We start from the raw sequence: 12,279 nt of genomic DNA, 5'->3' as shown, positions 1-12,279 counted from the left end.
CTCAGAAGCGGAAGTCGAATGAGGGGCCGTTTTCACGACACCGTTTTCAACTAAAAACTGAAACTTATGCGTTTTTGGTCGTTCATTTACACGACAACGGCGTTTTGGGAGCCTGAAAAGTAAACTTTAGAAATCTGGTTTCAAAGTTCAAGTTTTTGAAAATGATACCGTCATTGTCTCCATTTAAACTACAAAAATGCGATTTTGTGAAAACGGTGACGTCATGCATAAGCAGGCGCATCATTTTTCAGTAACATCGATAACTTCCGGCCTGGCGGCATTATAATAATGTTTGTAAGTTTGTAATAATTTTCACGGATCCGTGTGAACAGTTTTTTTTGACGTTTGACTCTTTTAACGTTGTCGTCTGTACGTGAAAAATGCAAAGGAAAAACTTTTCTGCTTTAAGTTGCTACATCGGTGTCGTGTAAACGCAGACAACAGCGTTTCAATGACTTTCCAAAAGAGGGGAAAAAATAAAGAGATTATTACAGCAGTCAGAAGAGAGAAAGATGTCACAATTGGTGTCACTCTCTCGGCCTTTCTGTAAGAAACCCTGTTGCTTTTTTGTAATTTACTGTTCTTTTTTTTTTTTTTACTTTAAACTTTACTGGACTTGCGACGTTGATAAAAGTGGAAACGAGTCATTACAGTCCGTGAAAAGGGTCCATTGGATTTTATATTGCATGATATGTATCTTTATTGTGAAAGAAAATAACATATGCCGTGGTATATTTCCGTGCTATAAAATTATTCCATAATGTAATTTGAAAAATGACCTGGGAAAATGAATGGCATGTCAAAGTCATAAACTTTATTCAGGGACCATTTGAATTTATCAAGATGCCAAAATAAAGGCAAAATTTGTATACAATACAAATGCTTACAAAAACAAGTGACAAGGGCATTAGACTTTTGAAATGCAATTATTTATATGCAGGCAGCACTGAAAGACATTACTTTGCAAATAAAAGACAATCAAATGCGTACTCCCAAATCTCCCTAAAAGGGCATGTAAGAGGTAATAAGTTTTAGTTCATTGTTCCACATTTTTAATAGCAGTGAGTACTAAAATATGTTAAAAATTTCCAAAAAAATCTTACGTTTGAAGTTGGATCTGATTTTCTGTTAAGGGTTTATTTACTTAATCATATTACAAGAAACAAGAGAATACTGAAATGTCATATTCAGAGAGGAAAGCATTTATACTGAACATAATACATTCACCCACAGGCACGTAGTGTCTCAGATCAGAGGGCACACTGGAAACAACTCATTGGCACGGAGGATAGCAGTACAAAATGTTCGTTAGCACACCCACAGATGGGCACAATCTGAGCTCAAGTTCAGGAATAGAAATATCAAGTGATGATCCTAACTGTGGGGTCCGATCAGCTCTTTAGGGGATGTTGTCAGTTAATATAGCTGACTTTCAGTACATGCATCTCGCTGCAATTAAAAGAGCAGTTAATAGCATTTTCCTTTGAAAAATAGTAAAATGACATATTTATATATATATTATTATTATTATTGGAGTAATGGGTCTGGAATATCACTTTGGCATGCAGTGAAGGCTTAACCCACACCATCAACTGAGACAAAGAATGTCAGTCCAAATTATTCTATACACATCTCCACAGTAATATGAAACTTCACAGTCCAATGTACAGTAATCTCAAAAACAATTCCTAAAATTATATTTTAAAATATGGGGAAACTCAAATATTACAAGAATAACCAAATCAGTCTAAAATATGGGAAAATCCATAAAAGCAGCACATCCATGAAGATTCATGAAAAGTGCAGGCAAATTAGATGATTTTTCTGCAAGCAATTTTCCATAAGCTCACTCAAATAATGCAATAAAGTGTCAGATGTATCCATAAAGGAAAAGCAAACATGTAAAATGCAAATGTTAACCTCATGTTAAAGGTGTGACTTTGCTTTAAAACAATTTAAATAACCCTTGCTATAATTTCCTTTTCCAATTTACAAACAATTTCCAAAGCACACCATCATAGGTTGTTTGATGACGGTTATTGGATGACTTCAGAGCTTTCTATGATGACGTTACAGATCTAGAGGGCGCTATGAGCCTGCATTACCCATTGTGCTTGAAATCTGAATCAACCAACAACAACATTTAAATTGTTACATGATTCGTGAACATATTTATGGTCAACCTCTTTCACTGGCATTTATAATGTACACAATTACTATGCTGCTGTAAGAATCAAACATATAAAAATATAATAAGGCAATTATCAAATTCCTCATCCCCACTTATACTCTGTACCACAATAAAACATAAGAAATATAATAACTGTTAACTTCCATCTCAGCATTAGTGAAATTCGACAATAAGTCCAATCCAAAAGCAGCGGGAGAGAGTGAAATGCTGAGAGCCAGAAGACGTATGGATTAGATGAAGGCAAAAAGACGAGAAAGGACTATAAAAAATAACTGGGATCTCTTTCTCACAAAGGATCATTGAAGATGAGGTGGAAGAATCATGGGGAAATTCTTCTGTAAGATTTTGGCATGATGGAGGGCCAAACCGAAGAAGAGTCTGGTTTAAATGGCGAAGAACAAAATGAGCACCACGATCAGTATGATTACAAGAACTCCGATAGCACACCACTGTCTCCGACCTGCAACACACAAAACATATGATCCAAGTCAAAATCTCATTCTCGTTTCTCAAGCCTAGCAAAATTAAGATAATTAAAGATATAAAGCTTGTGAAAACAATGAATGAGAACCTGTTTGAGAAAAAATTAAATGCTTCCTTTTAAGTCAGTTTAGTTTTATTCAGAAAAGATATTAAAATCAAAAATGACACAAACACTTTTGCACTGTTACAAAACAAATCTATTTTAAATAAATGCTGCTCTTTTAAAAAAATGTATTCATAAAAAAATTCCTGAAGAAAATGTATCACGGTTTTCACAAAAATATTAAGCAGCACAAATATTTTCAACATTGATGATAATAATAAGAAACATTACACTGAAGACTGGAGTAATGATGCTCTCAACAGGAATAAATAACATTTAATAGTTTTTTATATTTCACCATATTTCTCAATATTCAACATCTTTCAAAAACATTTCAGAAATACCAACCCCAAACTTTTGAATGATAAATATAATAACATAACATTTTAGGCTGAAATTACAAACATGTGCTGTGAGTGATATAAAAACGTGAGAAGTTGAAGAACACACAATAAGAAGTAAAAGCACTCACTGCTGGTCATGTGTGAAACCTTCTCCATTTTCTTCAACACGGAGTCCATTCTAGAACCGGTCTGGTCCATCTCCTCATTAAACTCCCCGAGCATACTAGGACAAAAATCACACATGGCAATAAAAATAGACATTGAGTATTAGAAAAATCAACATGCTAGTGTTTCAGTTTATTCTTCAATATCCTACACTGCCTGTTCATCCAGCTCGTCTCCTATCCTGCTGGACATGTCCTTCAGGACACGGATACTGCCTGTGACCAGCTCCAAGTGCTCATCCTGGTCCTGCATGATCAGCTGCACGGAAAGACAAGTTGGGAAAGTTATGATGTAAAACGAACAAAGAAGAAATATTTACCCTTTTATGCCAACTGAAAATTGTGGTATTAAAGTTGCCATGAAATCAAAATGGACAGTTCTTGTTTTTTAATGGAAAACTGCAGTTTTCAAAATCTTTTTATTCATGTGCCCTAGTGATCTTTAATAAAAATAACTCTTGCAGCAACATCTCTTCTCTGATGACATGTTTACTGGTGCGAGGGCGGGGCAACCTGTCACTCACATGAGATCAACCAATAGCAAACCACAACGATCCAACCATCCAATCAATTCCCGATTGACAAAATCAAGTCCTGCCCTACATTTTTTCTTGTCCGAGAAGCCGTTTCACTCTGATATACGTCACAAAAGAGAAGAAAATACTATCACAACTTCCAATCCATGCCATTACAAAGCTGAAAAGAGCCAGGATATTTCTTTTAAATAACTCAGATTGTGTTTGGCTGAAAGAAGAAAGTCATATACACCTAGGATGGCTTGAGGCTGAGTAATCTATGGGATAATTATCATTTTTGGGTGAACTATCTGAACTACTAAAAGGTCACATTTCCTTGTTTTCTGTGAAGCTTATAAGATGCTCTTTGGAATATTGTCAAGTAATGCTGGATAAGAAAATAATATTTTCACCGATGATTCATTTACCTGCTGCTGTTCCTGTTGCTCCTGAATGTATCTGGAGTTTGCAGACACCAGGTGAGGCTCCAGACCGGCGTAACGATCCTTTGTTGTGGCCCCCAGCAAAGCCTGTCAGACATGGATGCAAACATGACCATATGAATCCATTCAGTCTCATGTTAGTGAAATAGTGAATGAATCACTCACCTGTCTGTTTTTCTTCTCTGCTTGGGCCACAGCTGAGGGACTAGAGAGCTGCTCCTTCATCAGCTACACACAGAAACACACTCATTTACAAGACAAAAACTAAGACTACACCATACATATACCATAGAGAGAGAGAGAGAGAGAGAGAGAGAGAATAGGAGAGTGATTGACACCTGCACAGAACTCCGTGTTCGCTCCACAAAGTCCTGCCTCTCCTGGAGTTCATGTTCCCCTAAACGGAACTTTCCAGGGTTTGCCTCCACAATACCTGATACTGTCAAGAATTATAACGAGTTCTGCTTATACATTACCGTTCAAAAGTTTGAGATCAGTGGAATAGTAAAGAACTATAAAGTCTTTTAGCATATTAATCTCCCTTTTGCTAAACTGAGGTATCACACAGTATTTGTGTAACATTCCGTCTACTAAAGTGTCGTCATTCTGATGTTTGAAGGCATCATTGGGCTTTGGTTTATGGCAGGATACTGATGGTTTCATGCAGGTCCTCTAGGTCCCAGTCGATGGCCCTCAGGCAGTTTCGGAGTTCATTGGTGCTCCAGTCCAGCTCATCGCGACTGACGGGTGTTTCTTCCTGCAGCAGCTCTTCCCAGCGCTCAAACAGCCCCTGTGCTTTAGACAGGGCCTTCTGCACCTCCCTGCCAGATAGAGGAGCAAACTGTCAAACCCTTTCTACTTCAAAGGAATGAAAGGTGTTTATCAGAAGCAAACAACTTTTACATAAGCAGTACGCCGGTGGTAGTCTGGTTACAGTCATCTTGGGGTGATGTATATGATTAATTTGTGGTTTGTATCTGTACATTAAATGAATGACAGAGCCACACAAACACATGCAACATAAATCAGTGTGTGTTTACACTCCAGTCAACACAAACCAATACTATAAAATGTCTCTGGCTTCTTTAGACTTAATTCAACCTTCCTGATCACTCAAACTCAACTAAAAACACACCTATATTTTGTTTATTAGGGAAGTTTATAAGTAAAATCACTTGGAAACATTAATAATGTGACAAGAACTGGAGCTCCAGGTAGTGATGAAGATGCTTCACTAACACTTAAATTAACCTGTCAATATCAAACGCGTGTCATTTAGACAAAGACGGAAGACAGACATTAAGGCAGGAAAGAGGAAGATAACTTTTCTTACCCTTTAACCACGAAAAAAGGATCCTCCATCGACATATTAGCCCCTCTGGTTTAGGAGCTCCGTGAAGTCAACGGCAAGATGGATTGTATACGCACGCACGAGTTTTCAAAATAAAAGTCCCTGAACTCTAATCATAGCATGTTCCATAATTTACACTTTGACCTTTTTCACAGACTGTGATGACGCGTTTTAACGGCCATCAGCATCGTAAATCATGCAAAGTTTTTAATATTTTCATTGTAAAAAATGTATGTACATTTATAACACTATACTTTGTATTATATAACCTGTGGACAAAGTACACAACTTCCTTACTTGAGTGAAAGTACAGATACTACTGGTCAGAGTTGTAAATACCTATTTTAATAGTTGTAAGTACAGAAATATTCGTTTTTAAAAGTACTTAAGTATCAAAAATAAAAAGTCAATGCATTGTTTTATTATTGTTGCATTGTTGTATGTAATATTTGCAGTATTATGCCTCTGAATCTATGCCTGCCTACCCTCATATCAATATCAAATTTATTTCTAGAACACAGTTCCAGATTGAATATGAGACTGAATAAGTGCACTCAATAATGTCCACAATGGTTTAGGACACCCAAATGGCCGTTCCCTCAAATATTTAAAGATTTTTGGCTTTAAGTATGAATATGTTACCCTTACTGTTATCTATAAGCTAGTGTACTCTATAAGCTAGTGTACTCCAAAACAATGACAAAATTTGCATTTAGAAGAACAAACCAAAAGTTGAAAATTAAAATGTCAGATGTCAGAATCCAACGTCAGATTGACGTTAATCTCCAACGTTGGACAGACGTTGTATTGTGGTTGAAAATGAAAATCGGGTTGACGTCAGAAACCAACATCAGTCGGGTTCTGACGTCAACCCGACTTTCCTCTCCAACCAAAATCCAACATCTGTCCGACGATGGATGTTGTCGTCCACCCGACGTCGGGTTCTGATGTCATTTTGACGTCAACCCGACTTTCATTTCCAACCAACCCCTGACGGACGTTACTACTTTCTACTCAAGGACCTTAAAAGAAATCTAGTGGAGTAAAAAGTATGATATTTGCCTTTCAAATGTAGTGAAGTTAAAGTAAAAAGTTTCAAGAAAAAATAATACTCAAGTAAAGTACAGATACTCAAAAAGTGTACTTAAGTACAGTACTCAAGTAAATTTGTTAATGTCCACCTCTGCCTTTGCATCACATTACAAGAAACTATTTAACGCTGCTGTGATCTTTCTAATACAGTGGCTGTGGGAGTGATGGAAAAATTGACATCTTTCTCTCTTCTGACAGCGTTATCAATCTCTCTCTATTTTTTCCCTCTTCTTGAAAGATGTGAAAACACTATTGTGGAGTTTTTCTTTTATTTGAGCAAATGGGAACACAAAAAATATGTAATGTAAATATTTAATGTAATCTCTCATTCACCGCTATAGAAGTTTACCCAACTATGACGACTTCCACTTCTGAGAAACCAGGTAACGTGCAAAAGGTCCATTATTCAGATGTCCACTATAATGTCCTTACAAATATACCATTTCATTTGATTTTCTCTTTATTTAATACAAAATTTTAAGCACACAAAATTGTGATTACTCTTTATTTTAAGGTATAAAGCACAAAAATATTCATAGTACTCTAGTCAAACTCCTGGTCCTATTTATATGTTAAAGAAAATATCAAAAGCTTAAGTCATCTTAATGCATAAGCACAAGTTTCCAAAATACACATTTTCCTCATTTGTATGTAAAATAAAATGAATGCAATTGTTTTGAATATGTTATCAGTCCATCCTAACAATAATAATAAGTAATAACAATCTGTAATTTTTCAGAGAATTAATGCACTAATGTCTTTGAATAGCCTCATGCATTACCTCATCTGTGGCTAAGCAGAAATGGCATATTTTTAGCATTGTTTGTCACTCATTTCCAAAACAGGGCTGTTAGCACACCTATGTTGCAGTCCTGACCTGATTCATAATTAATTCGGTTATGTAACTGGCCTGGATGTGGTTGACGCTCAAGGCAGTAAATACGATAGGCTAAAGACGGGTGGTGGGTGCATACGGCTTGCGTACATTTTTGCAAGAGGTGTGTTAAAAGATTCCCATATGGTTTTTAATGCCAGCTATAGGGTTAAATCGCTGACGTCTGGTCCCCACTCCTTTCCTCCATTTCCTTTTAGCAACACTATTCTCCTTCAGTTCCTCCCCCACCTCTTAAACAGTCACCCTTTCCTTCCTGTCTCCTGCCTTCCTCTCTCTCTCCACACTGTTTCCTGTTTCACACACACACTCCACCTCCTGTGAAAAGCATAAAGGTTGGTTGTATTTGTCAGGGCCACACTTGTGAGTAGTGAGACAAGGTGAAAACTGACTTTAGAGGACATCTGAAATTGTTTTGACAATTTGAAAGACAGATTAGGTCTGAAAAGAGTTTTTGCCTTAAATGTCAACATGTTTATTTCAGGGTTGGGGTTTAGCAAATATCATTATGTACATATTAAAACCATTGGGTCAATGTGGTTCACATAGACCCAATGGTTTTCATTTGCTAAACCTCAACCCTAACCCTCAAATAAACCTGTTGGCAAGATTGAGGTGCCCTCATTAATGTAATGAAACCAGTGTGATCTCAGGTGCAAAGAACGCTTTTGGAAAGAAAGCAAGGGTGGACCTAAATGGAGGCCTGATCACATGGAATGCAGTTTGTCAGAGAACTGTAATAAGGGAGCTATTTTTACAAGCGGTAGCTTGAAGGTCCTCATGATTAGTCACTCTGTTTACAAAACTGGTTTGTAATGTGATGCCCTAGTGTTTAATAAAATAAATGATTTCCTCCCTCTTCTGTTTCTCAGTAAACACATTCACAAACAAGACTACTACCCATGCTGAGCAATAAATCAAAATAATCCGAATGAGAATTATTGCCAGAAATGCTTACACACACACACACACACACACACAAGGTAGCCATACAAACACATTCGACTTGACAAATGTTTTTTCACGCTCATAATTTAAAAGCAATTCTCTGTACAAAAATGCCGCACACCAACAAAATCTTTCATTTCGACAAAGTCAGCAGGTAGCCAATTTTCTATAAATAGAATACGCTTTGCTGCGAATAACAGCTGTATTCTGACCTCAGTCGCTTTGCTTCCTAGTTACGCTCATGTGAGCAGAAGGGGAGGGGCTGTTGGACCGGTGACAAGTCCAAATATGGTGCGCGGTGACATCATCACTGCCTCTGCTGAGGCTGCGGGAAGCTGCGGCACGTCACGGCTTTTCCACTGCGAGCGCGCGCTCCCGAGAGACACGACGGATCTGCCAAATATGGCGATAGAACGTGACGTCGAGCAAATAGAAAAAAGTGAACTGTAAACACTGGGGGGCAGATTGATAAAACCCTCAACATTAATGTTTCAACAAGAAAGGCGAGCTTGTTAGGCCATTTCAAATTGAAAATACCACATAAAATAAATAGCCTAGATAATACACTTTAAGAAGAAGAGCAAAAAACAAAACAAAAGCTAGTTATAATCAGGAAAACGATGCACTTAGTTATCATTTCCCCTACACTTAATGAATATTTCATGTATTCATTCACATGTCATTAGTATAATTACATGAGATCAATAAGTAATGATTATTTGAGAAACAGATCACCTTTTTTTTATTACTGTACTGGCAGACATCTGATACAGTGCAATAATGACATATGCTGTTTGTGATGACACTTTTGTAGAGCAGTGCTATTAAGACCCGTGTTGCCAGATCTCATTAGAAAAAATCCCCATCAATTTCTTTTTACAAAACAAGCCCAAAATAAGCAACCCTATTGTTTCCAGCTTTTGGCTACAAGAAGACGAAACGTTTTTTTATTTCGATTTTTAAACATCACATTCATAAATGTTTTTTTATTTTACTAAAGAAAAACGTTTACGATTTGTTGACTGAAGTAAGGCATGTAGACAGTATTAAAGACTCATTAAAAAAGAAAGCTAAAGACTTTAAAATATAAATATTTTTAATATTTCTAAACAGCCTCATTCTGATTTAATATTACTACACAACAACCCACCCCCTACGGATTTTTTTTTTTTTTGTTATTTTCTTTATGGTTGCATGAAAAATTGTATATCGTTCAATTTTGCATTTGAACGAAAGTACATGTATAATAATGTTAATGTTCATTCAATGAGTTCATTCATGACAAGTGTGTTTTGTGCTTCTGGTGCAGGCTGGGTTTATCAATGAATATTGCTTTATTTAATCATTCCGATCTATTGCTGCACTATTACATTTTGCTGCAAAGACAATATATTTGCTAAATAATTAAACTTCTTAACAAATGTATTTTTTCCCCAAAAAATTTGATTAATTATTATTAATTGAAATAAAATTAAATGGAAATATTAAATGACAGTTATAAATGTTGCATTGGCAAATAATTGCAATAAGTTGAAGTTGAAGGGGGAAATAAATAAAAAAACTAAGAGAAATAAAAAAAAAAACAGACAAAAACATGTAAAAGAAAATTAATTATTAAATAAAAAAATAATTATATTACTAAAAACTTAGTCTAAAAAATAGTAGCCTAGTCTATATACATAATACGAAAATAACACTGATCCACACCGCCACAATTTAACGCATGTATTACCTTACTCTTCCAAGCTTAAAGTTGCGTATAATGAGTGGACATGGCAACACAACGCATATGTTGACTTGATACCTCAGTGCTGTGCCAATATGACGTATGTTGACAAGACGGGAAGGGCGTGTTTATACACCCAGGGGAATGGAAACTCTTTACGTCACCTGAGCGCACATAAAACACCGCCCTGAGAGGAGAAAACTTTTAGTTTTACAATCCACCGCGAAGACCTTAAAGCGCAGACGTTTAAAAATAGAAAACAAGTCTAGAACTGAAAGATCCTGATACATTGTAAACACAATGGACGTCGAGGCAAAGAGAATCATGGCTCTTTCTATTAGTAAACTGTATTCATTGAGAACCCAGCGCGGGGGATTGAGACTTCACCGGAGTCTCCTGCTCTCCATGACCATGAGAGCCGCACGGGACATCTACCACACCGCGCAGCAGCTCCGAGACGCGGAGGAGGAGCAGGTCGTTCCGTGCGCCCCGGAGGAGCCCATGGAGATTACTAACGACTCTCCTCAGACTCCTAATGAGGTCGCAATGAAGCCTCAGGAACCTAAAGACACTCTAGAAGAGGACAAAGAGAACCTGTGCGCTTCCGAACGGCACTCCAGGAAGCGCCGCGGTAAGACGGCGCTCGAGCCTGACTTTCTGCCTCTGAAGAAGGCGAGAATGGACACGGATGAGGAGAAGCAACATCTCCAAAGCGAGGTTTTGAGGACTAATAATGGAAACAGCTGTCGCCAGGCTGAAACCCTGACAGCGTTCACAACAAATCGAGCCATCGGGGCGTGTTGAGCAAGACGCACTTTGGATCCTTCCGAGAATCGATCTCCCTTGATGGGAATTTCCTGGACAAACTGGTTCAGAACGGACTGGTTATGCAGCCTGACACCTGTGCGGTCGGCTCAGCTCGCCATAAGAGGTCCGAGAGAGGCCAGGATCAGCAGGAATACAGGACAGGTGGTGGATAGCCTACTATGATCCCAATCGCATTGGAATCACCCGAGCTGCTTCATTGTTCAGTGAGAGGAGTCAGATGACTCTGTTGAATCACGTATGAACTGGGCTCTGATGTCTTCTATCAAGCCTATGAACTTTACAACCTCAAATAAGAAGAACTCTGACGGTGTATGACACATGTTTATCCGAGTTTGCTACTTGAAAATGTCTTGAAAATGCCAAAACGTGTTAAATGTCACTGTTGCACACTGATCAATTGCACAGAAGAATATGTATTGAAAATACTAATTTAAGAAGGGCATGATGGACTGATATGATGTTGATTTCAGTGTTTACTGTTTGCAATAAACATGCAAATGTTTAAAAATCATCATGTTGTACAGATTTCATTTTGAAGAGCTAACATCTGAACAAACTCTTGATGGCTAATATTTGTGGATTAAATGAAGAAGTTCTGATTGAAGTTATATTTTCCCCCACACCTTTTAACCAATGAAGAACCATGATTCACCAGCTTTTACTTAAGGATTAACAAATATATATTTTAGAGATTACACCCACAAAAAAAGTATAGAATTCTTTTTTTTAATATATTTTTATTAATTTATTTTATGTAGTCTATATTTATAGATTAATTAGACTTTTCCAGGACTGGAAATCACAATTTTTAAACACGATTTCCATGATATTTTCCAAGTCCTTCTGTCATGAATTAGTTAAGGTTTTTCAAACAGATCATCTCTGAAATATGTGACTATAACTCACTCAGCCTTTCATCGTGAGTTGTAATGCTTATCTCACTGATCCTAAACCCAATCTTTTGATAAAACATACAGCTCATCATCTGTCACCCTTGTGTGGGCGATAAAAAAGGCAACAGCTGGAAAGACTACGGTAAAGTGTAATTTCCCTTCATTAGTCAGCAAGATCTGTCCGAACATGACCATGAGTCATGAAATTCACTTTTCCCTTGAACACTGATAAACATTTTTGGCTAGTGGCCAGTGTCAGACAATATAATGGTTAAGCTTGAAGTCCCAGTTCAACTGGCATTACAA

General features: G+C 37.2%; 2 protein-coding genes across 2 annotated transcripts; one reads left to right on the top strand and one right to left on the bottom strand.

The window, feature by feature from the left end:
• Positions 1 to 794: 794 nt before the first annotated feature.
• stx10 (syntaxin 10) lies at positions 795 to 5,659 on the bottom strand. Its single transcript, XM_079856821.1, has 8 exons — positions 5,577 to 5,659; positions 4,895 to 5,064; positions 4,582 to 4,676; positions 4,409 to 4,471; positions 4,229 to 4,330; positions 3,438 to 3,544; positions 3,250 to 3,344; positions 795 to 2,651 (listed from the first exon to the last, which is right to left on the bottom strand). The coding sequence occupies exons 1-8, from the start codon at positions 5,609 to 5,611 to the stop codon at positions 2,575 to 2,577; spliced, it is 744 nt and encodes a 247-aa protein (XP_079712947.1). The 5' UTR covers positions 5,612 to 5,659; the 3' UTR covers positions 795 to 2,574.
• Positions 5,660 to 10,414: 4,755 nt separating this feature from the next.
• Positions 10,415 to 11,093, top strand: ier2b (immediate early response 2b). Its single transcript, XM_079857925.1, has one exon. It carries the CDS (start codon positions 10,553 to 10,555, stop codon positions 11,054 to 11,056), a length of 504 nt encoding a protein of 167 aa, XP_079714051.1. The 5' UTR covers positions 10,415 to 10,552; the 3' UTR covers positions 11,057 to 11,093.
• The last annotated feature ends 1,186 nt before the right edge of the window (positions 11,094 to 12,279 follow it).

Source organism: Squalius cephalus (genome assembly GCF_949319135.1).
Source record: "Squalius cephalus genome assembly, chromosome: 22".
Lineage (NCBI taxonomy): Eukaryota > Metazoa > Chordata > Actinopteri > Cypriniformes > Leuciscidae > Squalius > Squalius cephalus.
Note: the sequence above shows the minus strand (reverse complement) of the source record. Positions and strands in the feature narration are given on the sequence as shown.